The sequence below is a fragment of the Apus apus genome, chromosome 23, assembly GCF_020740795.1.
Source record: "Apus apus isolate bApuApu2 chromosome 23, bApuApu2.pri.cur, whole genome shotgun sequence".
Taxonomy (NCBI): domain Eukaryota; kingdom Metazoa; phylum Chordata; class Aves; order Apodiformes; family Apodidae; genus Apus; species Apus apus.
In genome coordinates, this window is record NC_067304.1 from 3,870,902 (window position 1) to 3,895,298 (window position 24,397).

A 24,397-nucleotide genomic window follows, 5' to 3' on the forward strand; every position below is an offset into this window, starting at 1 on the left:
CCCAGAGCATTTACTGGGAGCTCCCTGGCTCTCCTGACGTAACCCGCCTCCTGCAGCACCACGTTGCCCTGGGACTGCTCAGGAATGCAAAATTATTGAGGTGCAGGCCCTCAAGGGGGGAAAAAAAAACGTTACAAGCACTAATTAGGGCTTGTGCATGCACAGATGTTCCACTGGTTTAACTTGAACCGGGTTGCGTGCCCAAACGTGGGGATGCAGATGGGATTAAGGCTGATTTAAGGTTGCCTACACCCAGCGTTGCTGCACCGGAGCCACGCAGCGTTTCACACTCTTCAGGCACGTTTCAGGGAAGCTTTTTTTTCTCCTGCTTGCTTCTAAAAAAGGGTTGAGAGTCAGATTGGAGGGTGAAGGGGCCGTTATTTAAGCTCAGGCGCACCCCGGTGCTGCTGTCACCCAAGGGGACAGTCGACCTCAAGGGGTGTTAGGGAACTGTGCCCCGTGGTTAGAGGGCTGGGGACACCCCGAGGAGCACATGCCAGCTCCTGGAGTTCAACCACAGTGCCTGTGAAGAACCACGGGGAACCCCAAAACCACAGTGGCCACGAGGAACCCCAATTTTGTTACTGTTCACAGTGCTCGGGAGATCTGCTTTTCCCATGCCTGGAGCGGGGAGAGCTTTGGGCATGAGCAAACTCCCACTATTTGGGTACTCACACTGCCCTAGGAGGTTGGGGTCCTGCTGCTTTGGGGGTGCATGCACCTCACTGCCACAGGGAGGGTCCCACACTGCCCGGGGGGTCACACACTGCGGTGCCTCAGGGAGGGTCCCAGGCAGGATGAGGGGTGCACGCATAGGGGGTCCCCAAAGCCTAGGGGTGCACGTAGAGTGGTGGGGGGTGCACACACGGTTCTGCCCGGGGTGTCCCCGCACTGCCTGGGGGTGCACACACGGTTCTGTCGGGGAGTGGGGGTACGGACCCCGCCCGCTGCCTCCCGTCCCCCTTAAGCAGCCGAGGGGGCGGGCCGCCACTTTACCAGAGTCCCTCCCCCGGCGGGGCTGGTACGAGCCCTCCTCGGCTCGGCTCCGCACGGCTCGGCACGGCACGGGTTGCCATGACAAGCATTTTCTCCCGTTAGCCCCGGCACCGCTCCTCTGCCGCCACCGACCGCGCGTCCCCGCGTGTCCCCCCCCCATCCCATGGCCAGCTGCGGGGGCTCCGCCGCCAGCCGGGCGCCGTGCGGACTGAGCCGGTGAGTGCGGGGGTGTGCGTGGGGAGGGGGAGAAGCGGGGGTGTGGGGGGGTCCCGTGGGGGCAGCTCGGTGCGGTTTTTCGGTGCTCGGGTTCACGGGTCCTCGAAAGCACCGCGCCCACCGCCCCGCCCGCGGCGGAGGCTGAGCCACGGGTGGGGCGGTGGGCGCGGTGCTTTCGCCCACCCCAGTCCCTCCCAGTTTGCAGCGCTGTGTGCAGTGGGGCGCTGCACCCATGTGCAGCAGGTGGGATGGGGAGGTGGGGGGCACTGCTTGGCATGATACCCCCCCCACACACACACACACTCGGGGCTGCCCGGTCCCGCTGCAACGCGGAGCCGGGTGGGTCCCTGGAGAGTGGGTAGGATGCCCACGGTCCCTCTGTTTTTTGTGCGTGGGGGTTCTGCGAGGCGTGCAGCCCACTCCGTTCCCCCCCCCCAGCTTTCACCCCCCCCTCCCCGCCATCTGGGGAGGGTTCCAACCTCTCCGGTCGTATCCTACAACTTGTTGCCTGCCCTTGAGGAGAGGGTGGTGGTGGGGCTCCCGGTGTTATTGGGGGGCAATAGCGTTGCAGGGCGGTGGGGGGGTGAGGTGGGGCTGGGGGCGATGCCTCCATTCACCCCAGGCCACGCTGCAGTTTGGCACTGGATGCCGGAGGGAAGGGCAGAAGCAGCGCGGGGAGGTTGGGCGGGGGCGGGGGGGGGGGGCTTTGCGGCAGCCCAAGGACAGAGCGTGGAAGGTGCTGCGTGGGTGTCTTTCCCCATCTGAAGGGCAGGATGGGTGCTGCTCCCTTCCTGGAGCCGGGAGAGGTGTGTCTGGAGTAGGGATAATCCGAGCCGGATTCCGATACCAGGGCGGGATGGATGGATAAAGGGTGGCACCGTGGGGAGGGGGAGAGGCTGCCTGGGGTTTGCCCACGCCACGGCCAGGCACGTCCCCCCTTCTGCCTGCATCAATCTAGCTGATCAAATCCACAGCAGGAATGGGGAAATAAATTAAAAAGAAAAAAACAAACAAACAAAAAAAAAGGAAAGAAAACCGGGAGGCTCTGGCCCACATGGTCAGCAGGCTGAAGCTTCTTCTGCCTCCAGTGCCCTCCCTGCATCCCAGCCCTGGCTCTGGAGCCTCCGAGCATCCCCTCCGGCTGCCGGGTCTGGCCTGGGGGGGTCCAGGCGAAGCCCCTCTCGGTAGGGCGGGTGTGGGGCTGGGTGGTCCCTCCCTGCTTCGCCGGAGGCAAGTCGAGATCTTGAGAGGGGAGGGAGTGGAGGAGGGACAATAGGTTATTGTGCTCTTATCTCTGGAGACCTGAGTTTGGGTGGGGGTTTGGATTGCAAATCTCAAACCAGTGCAGCCTGTTTCTGCCCATGGATGGGCAGCCCGTGGCCCTGACCCAGGGACAGTGAGCTGGGGTGGAGGTGAGTGCTCAGAGCTACCCATGGGGTGTCCAGACCTGTCCTGGGACTGGGGGGGCACCGTTCTGTGCCCCCCACCCGAAATGGGCACGATGCTTCTGCTGTTGGCTGTCCCAGCAGGCAAGGGTTTGTGCCAGCTGCCTGAACTCTGCCTGGCTCCAGACAGTGCCCTCAATCTTTCGCTTCCATGAGCACTGAAACGCACCTAAATTATTTAATCATGAGCGAGAGAAGCTGACGCCCCCGCGCTCTGCCAGCCCCACCCCCTGGGGTTCCCATCCTGGCTGGGCCTTCTCTGAGCTGCCCCCCTTGGGTCACTCTTCCCAGGGAATCCCACCTGTGCCCTCGGGATGGTGTGAGCTGGGTGGTGGGCTCAGGGGTGGCTGTAGACAAGCAGAGGGTTCTCCCAGGCTGGAAGGAAGGAGCTGCAGGCTCTTGGAGGCCTCCTAAGAGCTACATGCCCTTTGGTTGCCCACAGGCCATTCAGAGCAGTTGGCTTGGATATGTGGGTTTGCTGCACTGGTGCCGTGGAAGGGGTGTCCATGTGGGACATGGTGCAAGAGGAGCAAGGAAGTCCCCAGACCTTCCCCATATGTCCTGTTTCCCCACATCTCCATCACGCAGCCCCTGGGGGCACAGGCTCTGTCCCCATCCCACCCAGTGGGACCGTGGGTGCTGCCCTGGGAGCAGCCTCGTGTTGAGGAGACACTTTGCAGGGACCTCTGCAAAGCCTTGGCTCCTTCCCCACAGGATCAGAGCTGGCTGGTGCTGGGGAGGTGGTGCAAGCGCTGCAGGTAGAGGCTTGAGAAGGCGAAGGGTGTTGTTGGGTGGTGGTTTTGTTGGGTGTTTTTTTGGTTGTGGGTTGGTTTTTTTTTTTTTTTGGGTTTGTTGTGCGCTTTTTTTTTTTTTTATTTCCTGTTGAGATGGTGACGGAGGGAATTCCCTGCCCTGGCTCACGCCCGTGTGCCGTGGGTCCGGCTCTCGCGGTGCTCGGCGTGTGGAGAATCTCCTGCCAGGATCTCCTGCCGTTAGCGTGTGTCGCTGCCGGCTGGAGCGTCCCCGAGCCGTGTCCCCAAGGAGCGGGGACCCGCCGTGCTGCAGCCCCCGGGGCCGGCGGGGCAAGGAGGGGTGAGCCATAGGGTGACACAGGTCCCTGGCAGGGTGAGTAAGAGCAGGGAGGGACTGCTGCTCCTCTCCGCTATTGTTTTGCAGTAGAAAGCGACGGGGTGGGGCCGTGCCTGGAGTTTCCCCTCTTCCCCCAGGCCTTCCCTGATCGCTTGCGCTGGGAGATGAGACCGATCCTTCCCTGCCCGCACCTCGCAAGGGCTGCGGCTTCCCTGGGAGCTCCGTGCTCCTCTCTTGGGTTGTTGTTTGTGGGGGTTTTTTTCCCTCGCCGCGCCCCCCCCCCCCGCCGCCCCCCCCGTTAAACCACAAGCAGAGTTTACCCGTGGTGGTCGCACACGCCTGTCGCGGGGGTTTGGGGGTCACCAGGAGCCCCCGGTGCTGAGCAGCAGCCCTGCAGAGGGGTCTCGCTGCCGATCTTGTTTGCTGCTGCTGCTCCCCGCACCCGCAGCTCCCCGCAGCAGGGCCTGAGGAAGAGCTGCCTGCGGCTCCGGCTTCCTCCTCGCTCGGGGCCCCTCCCCGCCGGGGAAGGCTGCGTTGTGCTTGGTAAATCACTGCTGGGAGCCAGAGGGAAACCGCGGTGAAACCCCCGGCGAGCCCCCGTTTTGCTCGAGGTGTGCTCAGTGTGGCAGGGACCAGGCCTGGGGAGTGGGAAGCCAAGGAGAGGGATGCAGGGATGCTCCGTGTGATGGTGATGATGATGATGGGATGCGGCTTCTTAGATGGGGAGGGGGATGCTGCAGCACAGAGAGGTGCCACCTCCTTGGTGTTCCCCAGCTCCTGTGTCTTGCTGGGGACTTTTGGGAGCAGATCCAGGCAGAGTGAGGGATGCTGGCTGATGCTTGTTGGCTGTCTGGAGTCCTGCTGGGTAGGATGGATGGAGGCAGCAATGTCCTTTCTATTGTACAGGTGGAGAACCCATGTGTGGAAGAGGAAATAATTGGGTGAGCTGGGAATTTGACCCCATGCCTCTCACCCTCATGCTGTGCCCAGGATGGAGTAAAGACCCATTCCTTGGTGCTGGTGATGGAGATGTCCACCCTTGGGGTCCCTCAGTGCAGCTGGCCATGGGAGCAGTGTTCCCTGCCACCTACAGCCAGCACTTTTGGAGACCAAACTAATGAAACATCTGACTTTGATGTTTTAATTAGTTGCTTTTGGCTTTAATGCAGAGGGATAATAGAGTTTCCATGGACTTATAAAACCTGCCCCTTTATGTGTTCATTAGAAAAAGGAGGGGGGGGAAAAAAAAAGCAACCTAACCAAGGGTAAAGAAAGGAAGAAAGCAAATGCTTGAGACATGCAGAGCACATGACAACCCACTGGTGTGTCACCCACCTGGATGGTGACTCTTTTAAAGCACTAATTAAGCAACTTAGATCCCTTGGAGAGCTCTATGTGAGTAACAGATGAGTTTGGTGTCCTCCTGTGTTTGTGAGCTTCTGGGAGGGGTCTTGGATTTAAATATGGGAAGCTGGTGCACAGTGACGTGCCCCTGGAGAGGTCAGGAATTGGGGTCACAGGAGTCCTGGCCAGGAGCATCCTGCCTGCTGCCTGTGCCACCTCAGCAGCAAAGCGAGGGGCTGGCCCTGCTCTTCCAAGTGTGGACTGGCCACCTCTGTCCTGGCAGCTGGAGAGGGCTATGGAGATCCTGGTGTGGGTGTGAGGTGGGACACTGAATGCTCCTGGGCTGGGCTCCTTGGGACATTTGTGCTTCTGTTTCGTGGCACCGTGCAGCTGTGACACGGCCCTGAGCAGGGTCCTCTGCCAAAATCCTGCGACTAACTTGCTTTGGAGCAAGGGAAGGGGCATGGGAAGGATCATCCCATCGGGCAGTGCCAAGGGCTGGCTCAGGAGAGCTCCTCACCTCAGTGAACCCATCCCTCCCGGCAGCATGAGGGTCTGTGGTGAGTCCTCGGGGACACACCAGATCCCTGCACCCATCGTGGGCACCCGAGCTGGGACATGGCAAGTCCCCAGTGTGAGGACTCCTTGCCAGGGTGGCAGAAGCCCAAGTCAAAGGTTTGGCCAGTTGTCCGTGTTTTGTGCTGACGGGGAAACTTTTGGTTCCACGCCTGCTTCCATGGCAGGGATGAGTCGGCAGCCGGGCTGAGCCAAGGCACTGGCAGCCGAAGGAGCTGAGCGGTGCTGGGGGCAAGTCTCCATCCCGCCCCCCCTTTGTTATTTTCTGCAGTATCCCTGTATTTTCTCCTTCCTAAAACCACTGGGGTCTGCAGGGAGCTGCCTGTGTGCCTGGGCAGAGCGCGGCGCGGAGGACTCCCTACCCGGAAGAGTTTGTCCAGTGAGGACGGGGAGGGAGGAATCCGATCCCTCCTTTTCCCAGGCTGGGATCCCAGCGCTCTTTGCTTCCCGTGGCCTGGCTGGCTCCTCGTTCCCAAGCCCCCTGTGCGGGGCTGGCCTCCTGCTCCCTCCTGGCTGGCAGAGGAGGGCTCCTCACCGCTGCTCCGTGACTCTCCCAGCGCTGTGGCTGCTGCCGTCTCTTTGTCTCAGGCACGGAAAGGTCAGCCCTGCCCAACTCGCCGCGGTCCGTTAAGAAGCCGTAAATAAGCCAGATCCTTCTGCTGCGGAAGCTGTCGGCTCCTGGGCTGATCCCAGCATCCTCCTCCTCCTTAGGGAGAGGAAGGATTCGTGCCAGGGGAGGGATTGGGCTGGTCAGTGATGCCAGCCGGGGGCTGAATCCAGTGCCGCAGAGCTGGGAGGGCGGTGGGGAGGGCTGAGGCCTGAGGCACTCGTTCCAGCAGTGGCAGCAGTCAAAGCAGTGTGCCCTGTGCCAAGGGCGAGAGCCCAGAGGGCTGCTCACAGCCTCCTGCCTTTCCTTGGCTAAAAATAAGCCACTGGCCTTCCTGGTGCTGCCTCTGCTCCCACTGGGAAGGCTGGGGGTGGGCTGGGGGCAAAGCTAGACCACAGGGGGGCTCAGCCCTGCACTGTGGTTGCAGAGCCCAGCCAGGACTCGGTGTGACCTTTGCTCTTTGAGCATCAGATCCAGTGATCAGATTTTCAGATCCGGGCTCAGATTTCGGACAGGAGGTGTCTGATTTTCAGCACCGTTTCCCAGGATGCTAATTAAGGACCAGGCTGCAGCAGCCAGAGCTTTACTGTCCCTTCTCCACCCCTTGCTTGCCCAGGAGGTGCTGACTGCCCAGCCCCGTGGCATGCCCTCAGCTTTTCTCTTCTTGCCCTTTGTTCCTGCTTGGATGTGCTGCTGCTTCATCTATCTCTGCTTCAGCCCTCCTGGAGGCTTCATGGCACAGCATCTCAGCGTGCTGGCTCTTCAGCTTGCATCCCACCTTCTTCGCAGCTACTTAAAAGTAACCCTGGGTTTCTTGAGCTCTTGGCTGCTCTGGGCAGATCTCAGACTGCACAGATGCTTTTGAACTGGTGATGGGAAAGCTGCCTTCTTGCTTGTGCCATCTCACTGGCTGTCACTGGAAGGGACACAAGGCTGAGTGAGAAGATGGCTCAGTCCTTGAGCATGTCCCTGGCTCATCCCCGTTCTGTAGGGGCTGCAGCCCCCAGATTATCCCTGTCTCCGCAGCCTGAGCCAGGCTGTATACCAGGGGAGGAGGATGGCTCCAGGCATAATCTGTTGGCCTTGAAATTCAGGACAGGGTGTCACGTTTTCTGCATGAGGCTCCTCGACCAGTGTGGCACCTGTACAGCCTGTCCCATGTGCTGGGAGAGCTGCCTCCCTGCACAGCCCTGCTGTGGCACAAAACCCTGCTGTGGCACAAAACCCTGCTGTGGCACAAAACCCTGCTGTGGCACAAAACCCTGCTGTGGCACAAAACCCTGCTGTGGCACAAAACCCTGCTGTGACATATCTCTGCAGCTGGCAGCACGCCGTGCTGAGCTTCCCCGGGCTTCCCAGTCCAGTGTTTCCCACTCCAGAGGGGCTTTCTGCTGGCTCTGGGCTCTCCCATGGGCACGTGACTGTGCTGGGATCATGGATCCAGCATGGCTTCTGTGATGGGGACAGCCTGGGGGTGACCCAGGCTGGGAGGGAGCTCGTGCTCCAAGTGTGAACCTGAGTTAAATATTATTCCTGCCTCTGGAGCAGGGAGGGATTGGTGCAGGCAGGAGGAATGCAGGGAAATGAGGGCAGGCTGGATTTGTGGCTGCCCTGGAGGCTGTTTGGTGATGCTGGCAGTGGGTGAAGCTGGGCTGGAGGAGCATGAGTGGCCAGTGGGATGGACTGCCAGGCTGTAGCAGGGGTTGAATTGTCCCTTGCAAGGGTCGCATTGCTGGTGACAGCCTTGCTGCTACAGAAGAGGTGGAAAGCTGGAATAACAACCCACCTCTACACATCACCCCGTGCAGGGGATTTATCCCATGGCACTGGCAGAGAGGCCTGGCTGCCTTTGCCTTGGGGATGCTGGGGGAAGCAGGGGTGAATCAGCAATAGGAGCCAGGACCAGAAAATTGGCTTGGCTGGATAAAAGCAGAAAGTGCAATGGATCTTTCCTGGGTGTCCTGGTGCAGACGTGGCTGTTGAGTCACTGCATCCTGCTTGGGAAAGTGTAGGGATCTGAAACTTTCATGGGAGCAGGGTGCTTCTGGGCCAAGAGATGGGTGCCCAGTGGGTCCCACTGTGCCCACCCAGTTCTGTGGGTGCTTATCACTCAGGTCTGTGGACTTGGGGGGGCCCTTCCCATAGCCAGAAACCCCAGTGCCCTCGCTCGAGCTGTGGAAGTGTGAAGCTCCTCAGTCTGCATTTTCCAGTGTGACTAGTGCTGGCTATTTTTAGTTGTCTGAATTAAGCTTGCCTAAATGATGTCTTTTGAGGTTTATTTGAGGGAGGAGGCCTGAAGTGGTGTTATTTCCCAAGTGACGAATTGCTCTTTAGTCTGACCCCAAATGGACTGTCCAAAAACAAAGGGAAGCACCAAACCAGCTGAGTGGGTTTGGGCATCGTTTCCTCCTCGGAGAGCTGCGGGGCACCTCGAGGTGTTTCCTGAGTGAGCTGGAGTTCTCCTGGGAGAAGGAGAAAGCAAGCAGCCAAGACCTGCTCTCTCCCTGGGGGGGTGGAAAAAAACCAGCAGCATAACTTCATCCTGCTCCCTGCTTTGGTATCCCTAGGGATATGCTGCACCCTGGGAGCTGGCCTTGCAAACACCCGTCTGCTCTGCAGAGTATTAGATCCACAGGCTGCTCTTCCCAGGGGCAGCTTGAATTACTCGGCGTGTGCTGGGTGCCAAATGCAGCTGATGGCAGCTCCTGGAGGAGGTGGCTGCTTTGCCTGCTGGGGGAGAAGCTGGAGCTGTGGCTTGGGGTGCTGGGAAGTTGCTCTGTCAGTGCCTGTTTTGTTGGAGGTTCACCCAGGGGTGATGGAGAGGTGGCCACCCTGGGCCCAGTGGTTGCTGGAGGGCTGGGTGCAGCTGGTCCCCTGGGTGCAGATGTGGTCTTGGCTCTATTGAGCCAAAATCCTTCAGCAACGTGCTCTGGCTCCGTATCTGCTGTTAAATCCTGTTGTGTTAACTCCTGACCCGCCACCTTCCATCTCTTTCCACTCGTTGCTGCCCTTCTTGGTGTTGTTTTCCCACTCTTTCCATGTCTCCCTGTCCGTGCCTGCCATCTGTGGCCACGCACATCTTCTGTGTGCCTGGTCCCACCTTGCTGGGCACCACCTTCCACCACTTGGGGCAGGAATGGCCCTTCCTCCTCCTTTCCCTTCCCTGCAGCATCTGGGTGTTCCTCTGCAGGGCAGCAGCCGGGGGATCCTCTCAGTCCTGCAGTTGAACGTGAAATGCATCAAATCCTTGCAAGATGTTGCAGATCGACCTTCTGCAGCATGGGGGGGACTTGTGCAGGTGCCTGCTGCTCTCCATGGGCTGATGCAGCCTGGAGTGAGGAGGCTGGAGGTGTTTCCTGCCCTGGCTGGCACTTCCATTCAGGGAACTGTCCCTTTTCCCTTTGGAAAGGACAGTGAGGGATCCTCCCTTCCTCCTCCTGCTCCTCCGGAAGCAGCTGCCTGCACAAACCAGCCTGGCTGTTTCTCAGCCCTGAGACTTCTCTGTGCTCCATCCCTGCTCGAGGTGGTGGGTTTGGGCAGAGCATTGCCAAGAAAGGACCCAGAAGAGCAGGCAGAGAGGAGAGGGGCTTCCCTGAAACTCACCCTTCTCAGCCCCAGACATCGTCTTGCTGCCTGGGAGCAGGGTGCTCCCTGGGCAGAACAAACCCAGCTGATGCTGGACAACCCCAAATGGTGCTGAGGGACCCTGAACCAAGCAGGCTGTTCTGGCAGTCAGATTTGCTTTTTGCAGCCCCGCTGCCCTGGTTGTGGAGAGAGCAAAAACATCTGCCCTGACCCAGCCTGGGGTCAGAGGGTGATGGAGGACCCCACTGCTGTGGGACAGCTGCCCCTGCATGTGTGGGACAGCTGGGAATGTGTGGGGACAGAGAAGAGGAGCCAGAGCCTTGGGAGCAGAGGAATTACAGCACACCGAGTGATCCTGGGTAGGATGCCTGGGGCAGGGAGGAGGAAGGGGAATCCTGTCCAGGTGCCCAGCAGGGTTTGCCTTTTTCCAGCTGGATGCAGAGCAGGCTCCTCGCAGGCAGCACATCCCCGGGACTGCCTGCCTCCCGTATCCCGGTACCAGCCCGGTGCTGGGCTTGGCTGTCACGGGGGCGATGCCGGGAGCCGGGGGGCGATACCGAGAGCTGGGGGCGATGCCGGGGGGCGAGCTCTCTCCATTCCCACGGCTCGGCCCGCCTGCTGTGCCGCTTCCTGCCAGCGGAACGCCCCTGACCCGCGGCTGGCAGCAGCGATCTCGGCCCTATCGCTGCTAAAGCTGCTGTTATCCCCAGATTAGCGCTGGTGCTTAGATACCCACCTGTAGAAATGCCGGCCACAGGCAGGGTCTGTTCTAAAGCCTCCCACAGCTTCTGGGCCTCCAGGTCCAGGCAGTACAAAGTGGCTGGTGTCCAGCAGTCACCTCGGGTGACCCCGGGGCTGTGCCATGCGGGGCTGGCTTGTTCCTCCTGCTTGGAGGTTGGGCGGAGGCTTCGGGACTGGCTCTGTGCTGGTGGGTGGGGGTTGCTTGCTGGGGTGGGGGTGCCGCGCAGCGTGAGTCCCTCTGGTGTGTCCTTGTCCCCTTTGCATCTTGTCCCGGCTCTGCAGTGAGCGTCTGTGCTTGAAGCCCCAGGCTTGGGACTCTCGGCATCATTGCAGGTCCAACAGCGGGGGGGGGGGGAGGAGGTTTGGGGAGGAGGGAGGGGGTCCTGCAGGCCGCCCTGCCCCAGCACTGGGAGGTGCATTTTATGGGCCACAAAGGACGTGTGTGGTGTGGGTCAGTGCCAGAGGGGCCGGAAGGCACCATCCATCCCACCTGGAGGGATACAGGAGGTGGAGTCTAGCCAGTGACTTCATGCTGGCACTTGAGGAAAAGGGATATCCCAGTTTCTCTGTGTAACTGGTGCAGCTGGGAGCCTCTGGGGCGTTGCCCAAAGTGCAGAGGGAGGGAGTGTGTGGAGTTTGAGACGCTGCACAAACAGGGTAGCAGGTCAGGATGGTGCTGAGTGCCTGGGGCACGAGCGTGTGTGTGCGTGGAGGTGGGGACGGGGACTGGGAGCGGTGGTGCCGGGAATGGTGGTGCCCAGCACACCAGGGCTCCATCACTGGATTGGGGTGACATAACAGCAGGTCAGGTCTGGTTTTGGGGTGCGGAGGGGACAGTCTCCAGCTGCCACTGGGAGCAGAGCACACGGTGCCCGTGAGGATGTCGGTGCCGTTGGTCCCGGTGCCACTGGCACCAGGCGATGCCGCAAAGCCGGGCTGTGAGCCAGCCCCTCGGACAGGGCTCAGCCTAGGTAGGGTGACTTTTAAATATATTGACACTTAATTGGAGCACATTAATGGTTTTAAAATGCATTGACAACTAGTGTAGGCAGAGGACCTAACAACGCCGGGAATGTGTTAGCTGGCTGTGGATTACCTTGGGGCTGTGGCTGGTGCTTGTGGGAAGTGCAGCTCTAACAAAGAGGCTTTGAAGAGCAGATCGGGTGCATGTTTTTCCCGTGTTTTTCCCTGTCCATCCTGGTGTGCCTGCCCTTGGATCCCTCCGGCCCTGGGGTGGGGGGATGTGGCTGCGTCTGGGTGGGGGGGCCAGGGCTGGTGTGTCTAAGTGGGGTGAGGACTGGGTGCTGCCTGGGGTGGGTGTCCAGGATGGGTGCCCCATCTCCTGCAGCCTCTTCTCACCCACCACAGCATTGCTGTTCTCATCCCTGGCATTTCATATCCCCCAGCCCTGTTCCTGCCTGTGCAGCTTTACTTGAACATTTACTTTTCCAAGCAGATTCCTGCTATTTACTTAAATAACTGGTTCTCCAGCTGCAGGACACATGTGGCAGTGGGGGACTGGGACCCCAGGAGCCTCGTGGGGAGCCGGGGCTGGATGTGCCTTCTGCCTTACCCCAGCGACTGGCTCAGATTAGCTTTTCTTCCCCTGCCCCTCCCTGTGTTCTCCTGGCCCATCTGGCTCTCTCCTCTTATTTATTGGTACATATTTTCCAGGCTCTGATTTGCCTCTTCTGCAAAGCTGCTGCTCTCTGCCCAGATTTGATCTCCCGATGATATCACGGGCTTTTGCTCTGCAAGGGTCTAATTTGGTGCCCGGGCTGCAAGGCTTTCTTCCCTCGTATAAATATTGCCTTTCGGTCTTCTGCGCCTCTCCCGCTCTCCCTCCCTCCCTTTAATTAGACTTCTTACTGCATGGAACAGTTTGCAGTTATATATGGAAAACAGCCTACACTTTCCCAGGAGCAGGGCATGTCGGGAAGGGAAGCGGCGAGCAGCCGGCGCGCTCTCCCTGGGAGCGCGTGTGTTTTTCCTATCGCAGACACACTTTTGCTGCCTTTATTTTTTAACCCTTTGGAGCAGGGACTGGGGTTCGCACGCTCCTCCCTCCACCCTCCCCCCCCCCCCTCCCGACCACCCTCCCGCCCCCGGGTTGGTTACTCTTCCTTTTTGCTTGGAAAATTCCCCTCTCCGCTTGGACTTTGAAATGGAAAAATCTGGATTGGCCGTTGGCGCGGCCCTGCCGGAGGGATACCTGCTGGCTGGGATTGGAGAAGTTTCCCGGTGCCTGGCACGCTGTCCGTTTGGGATGTGATCCAGAGCGGGACTGCGTGGGAGGGCTCGGAGCTGAGACGGTTGGGAGCTGTGGGTGCCAGACCCCCGGAGCCAGGGGCACCCATCCCACCCCCCTTGCCTGTGTGGTGAGGGCGGCAGGAGGGACGTTTGTGTCCCCAGCTCTTCACCGTGTCCCCGGGGCTGCTGCCAGCCTTGGGGTCAGGATCTGAGCGTTGGGTCACCCCTTCTGCTGTCTCAGCTTGCTCCAGGGGACAACTGGATTTGCTGGGATTCCCTTCCAGTGCATCTCCGCTTTGGGGGACCTCCTGCTTGCTGGGTGGGCCATGCAAGCCACCGACTTTCCCTGTGGTGTCAAACAAGCTTCGCTTCACCTGCCTCAGTTTCCTTTGCTGTGAACAAGAAGGGTATTTTCTTAGTCTTTTTGGCACTGGCTTTTTCTCTTCACCAAGCGGGGCAGGAGGAAGCAGCTCATCGTGGTGCTCTGGTGAAGGTTAGTGCTGTGCTCACCCAGATGCCTCCATGGGTCCCAGGGTGCCCCGTGGTGCCCTGAGACCCAAGGGCTCAACCTCTCCCCTCAGCTTCCAGAAGCAGCAGATGCATCTCCCAGCCGCTGCTGGGAGGAAATGGTGGGACCTATTTTAAGCCCCCGGGGATCTTCAGGGTAGGAATCCCCTGTCCCTGTGTAATACTGCTAAAAATATCATGGCTGTACCCATGTGTCCTGGCCGATAGCTTTTTGGTTCTCTGGGTGTTGTTTTGCTTGTGAGACTCCCCTGTGCTCTGTAGGTTGGTCCTTGCCTGCTGGTTTTTACTTTAAGTTAAGCTGTTCCTTTGCTTCCTGAATAGGATGTAGAAAGGTGGGAGTCAGGACTGCAGGGATCTCCTCCCTGCTTGGGAGCTGGGAAAGGGCTGATTCTGTGGTCAGGTGTGTTGCTGCCTCAGTTTCCCCATCTGCATAAGGTGGAGGGATGTGTGGGGATTAGAGTCCTGTGACTGCTGGGGAGTGTCTGTACCTGGTGCTCATGGGCTGCCCCATCCCATGGGCATGCATGGGTGTTGGAGATGGCTGAATGCACTAGGGCAGGGCTGAGCTCCCAGAGCATCCCTGCCTCTCTCCTTGCTCCCTGAGCAGCAGGTTGCTGGGCTGGCTGTGGATGAACTGGGTCAGGCTGGGCTCTGCCTGAGCTCCTGCCAGCATCTTCCAGCTGTGCCACTGATCCAGGAACCACTTGTGAAGTCTTCGGAGCAGAAAGCACCCATCCCTGGGGGCAGGGCTTTCTGCTCTCCCCCCGTCTTGCTTTCTGCAAGTTTTTGAAAAGTCTGTGGTTTTAATCCTGTCCTGGCGGCCTGTGCCCTCTTCTTTAGCTGCCTGCTCCTAGCCATGCTCTCTGCATCAGGTCTTCTGCTCCAGCCTGAGTATTCATGTGCTAAGCTGTGCAGGGATGGAGCATTTGCATGGGAGTGGGACCCCCAGCCCTGATGGGATCACTGAGGTTAATCCCCCTTCTGCAGGAGGATGCTGAGACTGGTGGGTGTCCAGGTGTGCCAGGGGGATCTGGGCTGGTCTGAGCACAGGGCTGGGATGCAACTGTTGCTTGCCATCCATCCTGGGAGCAGCCCAGCCGGGGGGGTGGTGCTGCCTGGGGACTTTGAGAGATGGAGCCCCATGTTTGCTGCCTTATTTCTATCACCTGGTTTCGAGTCAGCTGAATCCCAAACCTTTTCCTGTAAAACGGCACTAAGACAAGCCCCGGACTGGGTCTGTGGTGGGGCTGAGGTGCAGGAGGAGATGTTGACCCCTGTGAGCAGAGAGGCCATGGGAGGCAGCGTGGGGAGCGTTGTCTGCCCCAGACCCCTCCCCTCCAAGGCACTGCAAAACAGTTTCAGCTGGAGGGGGGGGGGCGGAATAAAATGGAGCTGGAGGAGAGTTGTCCAACAGGTGCCAGCTGATGGTGGAGATGCTGGTGCCTGCTGTCCTCCAGCAGGAGCCTGTTTCCCTGTGCCGAGTGGGAGGGTGAAGGGGTGGACGAAGCCTTGTGCCGGCGTCCTGCAGAGCCCCCTGGTCGAGCAGCCAGAGTTGCCCTGCGGCCCTGTAAGGTGCCCTGCACCGGCTGCACCTCCCTGGTGAGGTGCCTGGCACTGGCGGAGGGGTGCCGGGAGGGGATGCTGTGCTCTTTCAAGGCTCGAGGGCTGCAGGTATTTGCTGATGCAGGAGGCTGGGGGGTGCTTTCTGCATTCCTGCACCGGCTGCGCTACCTTGTAAAGCACAAAAGAATAATGAGAGGAGCTGGGGTGATTTAGTGCAGGCGCCGGGAGAGAAATACCAAGGCCTTAGATGGAAACATTCCCCTTGACAGCTCGCCTGGAGACTCCCTCCTTTTTCTTTTTTCTTTTTCTTTTTCTCCCCTACCCCCCCTGAAATTCCTGGGCTGCTGGAAGCTGGGAAACCAGGGGTGCAGGCAGATTCCTAAGCCCCCAGCATGGAATCTGCTCCAGTGGGTTTTGCACGTGAACGGGTTGTGCTGGGGCAGCAGGAGCCAGGATCTGCCCTGGCCCCTGGGCTAGCAGCGGGCTCAGGGCAGCAGGTTTTTGGGAAGCCACGTCATGGATCCTGCATCCGCGCTCATTCCCCGCCTCCGCAGTGCCCGGTGCTCTCCTGCCTCCAGCCTCTTCCCTGCTTTTCTCAAGAGCTAATTGCTGCCTTGGGCATGCAAAAACCCCAACCGTTTTCCTACCTTCGTTAACAGGAGGAGAAATATTAGCAAAAACTGAGCTGTGGCAGCTGTAATTAGTGGGCTGATGGCAACTGCTTCCATTCCCTGTGGAACAGCCTGCCAAGCGGGATGCACTTTCGGAGCAGGTTGCCTCTGCCTGCCTTTTGTGGTGCTTTCCCCATCAGCTTGGCCCCTGGCATGGGGCTCAGAGCTGCCATCCTTCCCTTTGGTCCCCACCATCCGTGGGAGGCAGAAGAGGAGGAGGATGGTGTGATGGTGTCACGTTGCTGGGGACAGGATGATGCTCCGTTTCGTTCTCCATCCACGGCCGCCTTGGTGCGGGTGTTCGTGTGTTGCACGCCCTGCGTGGGGACGAGTGTGCAAACCTCTCCGGGGGAGGTGACAGCTTGTTTGGGGATGTGAGCCTTGGCCTGTCCCCTTGCACGTGGCAGCCCTTGGTGCACGTGCTGGTGGTCGCCGTGGGCACAGGGCACGCTGTGCTGCGCTCTTGGCACCCGCGCGAGAGCTCGTCCCGCTCCCGTCAGCGGGGAAGCGTGTGCCTCGCTGTGTGGGAGAAATACTACGGGCTCTGCTGTCTGGGGGCTGCTGCAATTCATACTCCAGCAGCAGGGGAGGGCGAGGAGCTGGGGCTGGTGGTGGTGACATCTCGGGGACCAGCAGCTCCTTCCCGCACTTCGGTCACCGTGTGTCACCCCGAGCCAGTGACAGCACGTGACAGCATCACGCGTTGCCTACAGTAACAGGGTGCTTTTGTGTGTCCCCCCAAGTCCCCCGTCCCAGCTCGCAGACGGTGAGCTGTGTAGGCGTCAGCACCGCGTGGGAGTTCAGGAATTTTAACTCGCCGTGTTGCGGAGCTGCTGCTGCGCCGGCACTTCTTCCCCCGGGGGATGCAGGAGGAGAAGATGCTGCTTTTTCCTCGGGTGCTGCTGCGGGGGCTGCCGGTGGGTTAGTGTAGGAGAAGCTCTGAGCTCCTGCTGACCCTCCAGCCAATTTCTGCTGGAGTTGGTGTTCCCGTAGGCAACGTGCTGCAGCATCAGCCCTGCTCCGTGGACCAAGTCACCTCTGCCCCTTGACTCGGTTTCCCCTGCGGGGTGTTGATGCTGTTGAGCTCTGCTGGGGCTGTCTGAGGCCTCAGCACTTCCTGGGTGTTTTGCTGGCTCCTTTTCCAGCTGCTGTGTCCTGCGAGGGGGGGGGCACACGTGTGTGTGTGTGTGTGTGTCTCCATCCAGTCTGGCAAGATGAGGGGTGGGAGCTTCTTCACCCATTGTGTTGCCAAGGAAATGGGGTCTTGGGCTCTCTCCCCTTGGATTTTGGCTCTTGTGTTTACCCATCCCAGTAGACAGCAGCCTGGGGTGCCCGCTGCTGTGCTGAGCAGTTATTGGGAGGGTGTCACCCCGTGGGGGGTTTCCCATAGGGGATGGCCCCGCCAGCGAGGGAAGTGCCACCGTCCCCTCCCCTGGGGCACCGCGCAGCCCGCCCCGAGGCAGCCGCGCTCCAGCACGAAGGAAGCGGATGCCGCGGTGGGAGGAGGCGACGGCGAGGAGGTAACGTCCGTGGGCGAAGAAGGTGGCTGCCTGGGGAGCCCTGGAGGGGAAACCATGTCTGGTTTTAGCGCCCAGGGTCGGGGGGAAGGAGCAAGGAGAGGTGGATACCGGCGATACCGGGGGAAGGGGAACTGATGCCGCTCCCTCGCTCACGGGTGCTGGTGCAGGGTGCTGTGGGTGGAGCTCGTGCCTGGAGGGGTCAGTCCGGGGTGTTTCGGGCTGGCCTCGTCCCCTCCTTGCCTCTTTCACCCTCCCCATACTCAGGGCATGGCCCCTTTCAGTATGGTCAGGGTGGAAGGTGCAGATTCCCACACCATGACCTTTGCTGGGCTGTGATCCTGCCCCTCCTCTCTTAACTGCCCGCTGGGGACAGCGCTGGGTCCTGAGGGTGAGAATCCTCCCTGGGATGCACCAAGAGGCCACGGGCTGCATGGGTGCCCCCGGGGAGCTGGCCTTGGCCCCTCGCAGCGGGTGGTTTGTTGATGGGAGTCACCGTCTCGACTCCTTCCACCCGTCTTTCTCCCGAGGGGGTAATAACGCCTGGTAGCTGGGTGTGTGTTCCCTTGTGGGGTGTCCCTTTTGGGGTGTCCCGGCCAGCCGGCACGGGAAGGGTTAAGCGTGCGGCCAGCGAGCGGGGCAGGCTTGCTCTGGGTGTTGCTGGGAACAAGCGAGTGTGCACGCTGCCATCTGCACATTGCGATTTGGTGAGTGTGCAGGGGAGGGGCCCCGATCCCGGGCCCCGGGGCTGCCGCGGCCCCTTCCTGCTCTGTGCCGGGGTGGTGGGGGCTTTGCTGCAGCCCAGGGTGGGGGGGCTAGGGAGGGTGGTGCTCTGTTGCTGCTCAAAATCCACCGAGCGTCCAAGGCTTCGGGACCACTTCTTGCTCCACCTCGCCCGGGACAAGTCACTTCATCTCGGTCCTGCCTCAGCTCTGGGGGACGGACCCGGCTCAGCCCCGGCAGATACCGGGAGTGGGAGGGGGGAGCTGCACCCCCCCCCTTGCTTGCCCGGAGCAGCGTCTGCCCAAGGCTCTTATCTCTGTCGAAACTGGGCAGGGTGTGTTGTGCGAAGATCCTGGTACAGACACCCGGGTACAGGGAGCCTTGCTCGCTCACTGACATCTCCCGGCATCTCGCTCCTTCCCCGGCAGGGTCCTTCCCCTCCCGAAACACCTTCCAGCAGCAGCAGCCCCTAACACCTCTCTCTTGGTGATTTTATCGGCAGATGCAGCCACTCCATGAGCTTTTTGGCTCCCTCTCCCCTTAGAGCATCCCTCCCACGTGGGAGCTCCCAGCAGCCGATGGCAGGTGCTGAGCAGTGGTGGGGGCTGTGCAGTGGGAAGGAGAGTCTATCCTGGGATGCTTCCTGGGGAGCAGGCAGGGAAGGTGCTTCAGGCCAGTTTTTCTGCTTAAATTGGCTACTTTGGCTTCTGGAGCCAGCATGTCTATCTGGAGAGTCAGTCTGTCCATGCAGCTCAGCACAGTCCCTCCACTGAGGATGGAGTTCTGCTTTTAATTTCCAAAGGGAAAAATCTTAAACCCAGACAGGGAAGGGTAATTTTGTTTGGCTTTGTTGTTGGTTTGTTTTGGTTTTGATTTGTTGGGGTTTTTTGTTTTGTTTTGTTGGTGGTGTGTTGTTTGTTTTTTTCCCACTTGGTGACAAACAATATCCCTGACAGCTTTACATTGAGTTTGCCATGGCAACCTAACAGCAGCTGAGTGTTTCCAGCACCCCATCCCCAAAGCAGAAGGGGAGATGGACCCTGGTGGGTGCTGCGGAGGGGCAGGATGGCCCCGAGCCAGGGGCAGTGCGTGGGGCTGGGATGCAGGCAGAGGCTTTGTGCTGATGCAGCCGAGCAGGTGATGGGAAAGGTGGTGAACTTTGATCCAAATGGCCTGAGGTTTACTCAATGGGCCTGATCCTGCCTGGCTGAGCTGTCCTACTGGCCCAGCTGGGTTTGTGGTTCTGGGCGGGGGGGGTGGTGGCTGGTGTTGCCCATCCTTGGCACAGACCTTTCAGCCCTGGCTGGTGGGAGATGTCCAGGCTGGAGAAAGATGCAGGGGGAGCTGAGCTGGGATTTCCTCTTCCTTCATAGGTAAAAAAAGACACCTGAGCTTGGTGAGGGCTTGCTCCAGCTCTGGTCATCAGATGGTGTGGTGCTTATGTCTGCTGGCTGGGGTCTGGTCTGGGTGTGCTGAGCTGAGCAGGAAGGATTTGTGGTCTTGCCCAGTGGCCCAGCAATAGCTGCTCAGGCAGCTGCTGGGGGCTGTTGGTGCCCCAGGCTGTGCTGCCAGCGTTGTGTTGAGACCACTTAAGGCTTGGCTGAAGGTGTCACATGTGAAATGTCCAGCTGATATATTTTTTTTTCCCCTCGTCCCTTTCTGGGCAAGCCCACTTCCCTCTCCCTGCTGCTTAAAAGCCACGGTGTCCCTTTCCTCCTGGCAGCGGCTGCTCTGCTGCCTGCGGGGGGCACAGGAGGGCTGCTCCGGCCCGGGGCCGCTCTCCCCAGCCCGGACGGTCTGTGTGGTGCAGCCTTTTATTATTCCGGGCAGGTTTGTCTGCAGCACCGCATCGGCTTCGCTGCTCCTCGCCAGCCGCTCCCTCCTTCCCGGAGCCTGCAGGCTCCTTCCCCCAGCTCACACCCCATCCCATGGGTCGAGAGGGTCTGTGTCTTTCCCTGCTGCTACCCCCAAACTTCTCCTTGTCCACAGCTACCCTTGTCCTCCTCAGGGACAGTGCCTGGGAGGTGACACGGTCCCATGCAGCCGGTTCCCACACAGGGCAGGGGGGTTGGGTCCCCCTCAGGCTTTGTCACCTGCTCCATGTTTCTTGCCCTGTGTGCCCAGGGGACCATTGGGGAGCACTTCTTCTTCCTCTGGAGTGCCTGGAGGCTCTGGAAATGAATTACGAGAGTTAGGGACAGCCTGCTGAATGCTGCTGGAGTCCTTAGGAGCTCGTTAGAGCACCAGCTGTTAGGGATGCCTGAGCACAGCTCTCCACTTTTCTGGGATGGATCCTTCCCAACATGGGGACCTGTCCTGTGCCAGTGGGATGAGGCAGAGACCAGGCCAGGAATGGGTCTCTGGCCTCGAACTGGGGCTGGGAAGGATGCTCAAAGCAGATTCCAGGAGCCTTCCCGCACCAGGGTCTCTCCTTCTTGACCCGCAGAGCAAGTCCCTGGGGCTGGTGCTGCTGGAAGGAAGGAGCCTCATGACTGGGCACAGGCTGGTGATGATTGGTGCCCCGGGGGCTCCTTCTGGGGTAATTACAGTTTAGGCCATTACAGTATTAATTAACTGTCTTTCTCTTAACCTCTGAGCTCTCCTCAGTAGATGTTAGTTGCTATGAAAGAGGAAAAAATTAGTGTGTTGAGGTGGGGGCAATTATCTGTTTTTCTCTTGATCAGCAGGAGTCTGCTTAATTGGACCTGCTGTCTCTTACCTCCTGCTGCTGGCAGCTTTCCTGCCTTTAAATGATAGATGAGGAGCCACGGGGTGACCGGGTTGGCCATGGGCAAGGATGCTGGGGCAAGGATGCTGGTGACCTCTACTTTATGGGGCAGTGGTGATGCCCAGGGTGCCAGTTTGGGTGCCCTGGGAGCCACAGTGCCATGTGGGGAGCATGTCCCTGTGCTCCCCACCCCTTTGCTGGCTGCAGCTGCTGGACAGGGCCCTCCCATGGTGGTGGCATTGCTGGTGTCCCTGAGATTCAGTTGGTGCCTGTTGCCTCCTGATAACGCTGAGAGCTGCCCTGGGTGTTGCTGGTGAGGAAGGGAACTGCTTGCAAGACCCTGGGTGGGGTGTGCAGCGAAAGGTTTGGGGTTTTGGGGTCTTGCTGCCCCAGGGGTTGCAAAGCTGGTATAACCAGGGCTGGAATTGGGCTTGTTTGCTGGTGGGTGAAGCTGGGACATACCCATGACGTTTGGCTTCTCTGGTTACTTGCTCTGCCACCTCTGGACCTTTGTCTTGGTGCTGATGCTGCCTTAGTGGCCATTTCCCTTTATCTATTAATTTTTATTGCTCTAGGGAAGACTTTATTTTCTTTCTATAAAGAGCCTCCCTTGCAGGCTCTTTGCCTCTGTGGTGCTGGAGAGATGTCTGGGAGCATTGCTGCTGGCATCTGAGCTCAGGGGCAGAGCCAGAGGGTGCCTTGGGCTAAAGAAAGCCCTTTCCCTCTCCTGCCCATGTTGCTTCATCTGTTGCCTCCATGTCCCTAGTACCTGTCCTCTCTGCCTGGGATGCCAGCAGGGCATCCAGACCCCAAATATCTGGGGCAGCAGGGAGCTGTGGGGTGCTCACGGTCCCTGCCTGGCTGCAGTGCTCAGGTCTTGCTGGTTGAAGTGGTTTTGAGGCTCATCTGCCCTCGCTGCTTTGAGAGCCAAGGCTGAGAACTTGCTCGCTGCCTTTGAGGGGACGGTGTGAGAGCCTGTGAGCAGAATAAAGAGGGAGACACTGTCTGAAAGGGTCGTTAATACAAAAGCCTCTTCATTTTAAAGAAACATGCAGGTTTTTAGTAGTTCCTCTGATTCCTTCTTAGCCTCTCCACTGATTAAGAGCCCTCTGGGTGCTGTGAGCCCCTTTTCATTATGCCAAGCTGGCCCAGTGGGATGCTCTTCTGCTTACCTGCTGGCAGTGCAGGAAGCCCCGGGACAGCAGCCTTTAAAGGAAGCAGCTGTTTTCCACTGCTGAGATGTATTTTTAAACCAAACTGAATGGGAGCTTTTTTTTTCTGGGCTGGGCAGCTGGGGGTTGAGTGAAGAACCACCTGGGCGCCCTTCCTGCCCGGCCCCACGTGCTGCTGGAGCTGCTGCTGCTGGTTTTCTCCATGGCAAGGCCTGTGAAACACCCCGAGCCCGGCTGAGCTCCCTGAAAACTCAACTTCTGCTCATCCAGGTTTTTGGGTTTTTTTTGGGCAAATCCTCCTAATAATTCCCCAGGGGGGCTGCGTGAGCACCTCCAAAGCACATTCTTTCTGGGGGGCAGCCACTCTTGGGTGGCTTCTCTTCTGCTCAGCGATCCCACGGGGCGGTCGCCTTTATTAGCAGGCCTCCTAATGCCGGTATTTTTGTTTCCCATCCTTGTTTTCACAGCTCCAGTTGCTGTGGTATCCAGGGAGCCCTCCTCCTTCTGCGGGAGATGCACGCTGGTCGTTGCTAAGGTCGCCTCCGCGGTAACATGCACATCCTGTTTACACCTTTATCCGGAGAAGTTGGGCTCGGATAGAGGCACCTGCTTCACCCGGGCAGCCCCCAGGGAAGGGGCCGTGCCGAGCATCCCCCCACCGGACCCTCGAGGGAGGACGTTGCAGGAGCCACGAGCTGGCATCGCCGCTGCGGCGCCGGCAAGATGACGAACAACGTGGCCGACCACCACCCCGGGAACTCGGTTGCTGAAGGCAACCATGAGGGGGACTTTGGTTGCTCCATGGTGGAGCTCAGGAACCTCATGGAGCTGAGGAGCGGCGAGGCGGTCGCTCGGCTCAACGACTCCTACGGCGGCGTGCAGAACGTCTGCAAGAGGTTGAAGACGTCGCCAGTTGAAGGTGAGTGGCCGTTCTGTGGTCTGCAAGGTGGGACCCACCTGCTTGGGTCCGGCTGGTGCCTCTGGGCTGGAGCCACGTAAGGTTGGAGCTGGTGGCTGGAGGGTGATGGCTCAAATAGCTCTTATGGCTGAGCTTGGAGCGTGGTCCTGTTGCATCCACCACAAGCCTTGTGGGAGATGGTCTGCTGCATCTGAATAAAATGATCGTTTAGGGCAGGAGAAGAAGGAATAAAAAAGAAAAAGAAGATAATAGTCTTCCCTAGGGGTTCCCCTGAGGCATAGCCTGGAGCCCCACATCCCCTGGGAGGATGGAGTGGAGATGGGATGTGGGTGGGGGTGAGGAGCTGACAGGGTATGAGGGTCATGAGGGGGCTCCTCTCCACAGCCCAGCTCCTGCCACACAGGTCAGTTCTAGCCTTTCCCCAGTTTAATAATTGACAGCTCTAATGTCAGGGCCGTGTGGTGGGAGGGTGAAGTGAGGGTAAAGGTTGGAGTGCACCTGGGCAGGTGGTCGGGCTGTGAGGAGCTCGTTTGTGGGGTGGTGGCAGCATCTCAGCCAAGGGACCAGCCAAATGTCCCCAAGGGGAGTCGCTGCTGGGGATGGGGATGTGCGTGTGGGCTTCCACCAGATCTGCAGAGCTTCTTGAGTGGCTGTGGGAGAAGCAAACCTGGCTGGGTGATTCTGAGCATCATGGGTTTGAGCAATGTCAGGTGCCTGGTCGCTCTTGGGAGGCTTTGTTGGAAGGATGTCACCTCTCCTCCCTGTGGTCCAGGCTGGCCTTTTTGTATCAAGGGTGCTCCTGGCATGGCTGTTGGTGTCTTTGCACAATGCTGCACCTTTCCCTTGGTGTTAAAAGGGGTACAGGGGGGAGAACCCCCCCTGCAGCTTACAGCACTGAGGGTTTACCTGGGCCTGGGGACAGTGCTGGCAGGATGTGGCCCCACAGAGGCTGTGTGGGATGGGGACCCGGCTGCTCCTCGGCTCCGAAAACTGGTGGGTTATTCGTGGTGCCGTGAGCTGGGGATTAGCATGTTTCCCAGCTGTGAGTGGGACCGGGAAGGGGAGACAATCTCGGGATGTCATTAGAGCAGGGGGGGGAGTCCCGGTGGAAATACCAAGTCCAGGTCGCAAAACAATGCGCTCGGCCCTGCCAAAGTGGGAACGAGCTCCTTTGGGGGTGGGAGGGGAGGAGGGAAGTGAACCCAAAAGGCTCTGCTGTGGCCTGGCAGCTCCTGCTGAGGGTGAGGTGAAAGGCTGCCCTTCGATCCCAAGTGCTGCTTCCAGGCCCACATTCCCCCTCCACTCTGGCTGGCATCGCTGTATCCCATGCCCCCGGTGTATCCGTGTCTCATCCTCTTGCTCCAGGGATGCGTTTTGTTCCAAACCCTGTCCTGTTGAGCCCGGGGAGTAAAGAAAGGTGATTTCCTAGGAGTTGGGATTTTTAGGAAGAGCAAAAGCCCATCAGACCAAGGTGTTTGGATCCTGTTGTGCTGAGTCTGCTTCTCCATGGGTGCCCAACTGAGAGCCAGACACACGGTGTGGTGGTTCCATGATGAGGGAAGTCCTGGCAGGTTGGGAAGCTACAAGCCAGGAGCATGTTCCCTGTCCCAGTGAATCCACAGGCAAATCCCTGGAAACAGGGATGGGGTTCCCAGCTGTCTGCTTGAAGGGCAAGGCAGGTGAGCCTGGGTTGTGTTTGCAGCTGGTTTAGTGGATAACGTGGAAAA

General features: G+C 59.3%; 1 protein-coding gene across 7 annotated transcripts in view; it reads left to right on the plus strand.

The window, feature by feature from the left end:
* The first annotated feature begins 1,051 nt into the window (after positions 1–1,051).
* ATP2B4 (ATPase plasma membrane Ca2+ transporting 4) overlaps positions 1,052–24,397 on the plus strand; it is a 50,818-nt gene continuing 27,472 nt past the window's right edge. For 6 of the 7 annotated variants that reach the window (XM_051638864.1, XM_051638867.1, XM_051638861.1 and 3 more), the window contains exons 1-2: positions 1,052–1,212; positions 22,219–22,670. In XM_051638864.1, coding sequence (XP_051494824.1) covers positions 22,475–22,670 — 196 coding nt within the window. In that variant the 5' untranslated portion in view covers positions 1,052–1,212; positions 22,219–22,474. Of the gene's footprint in view, positions 1,213–12,750; positions 13,343–22,218; positions 22,671–24,397 lie in introns of those variants that run through there. The other variant, XM_051638862.1, reaches the window with a different exon arrangement.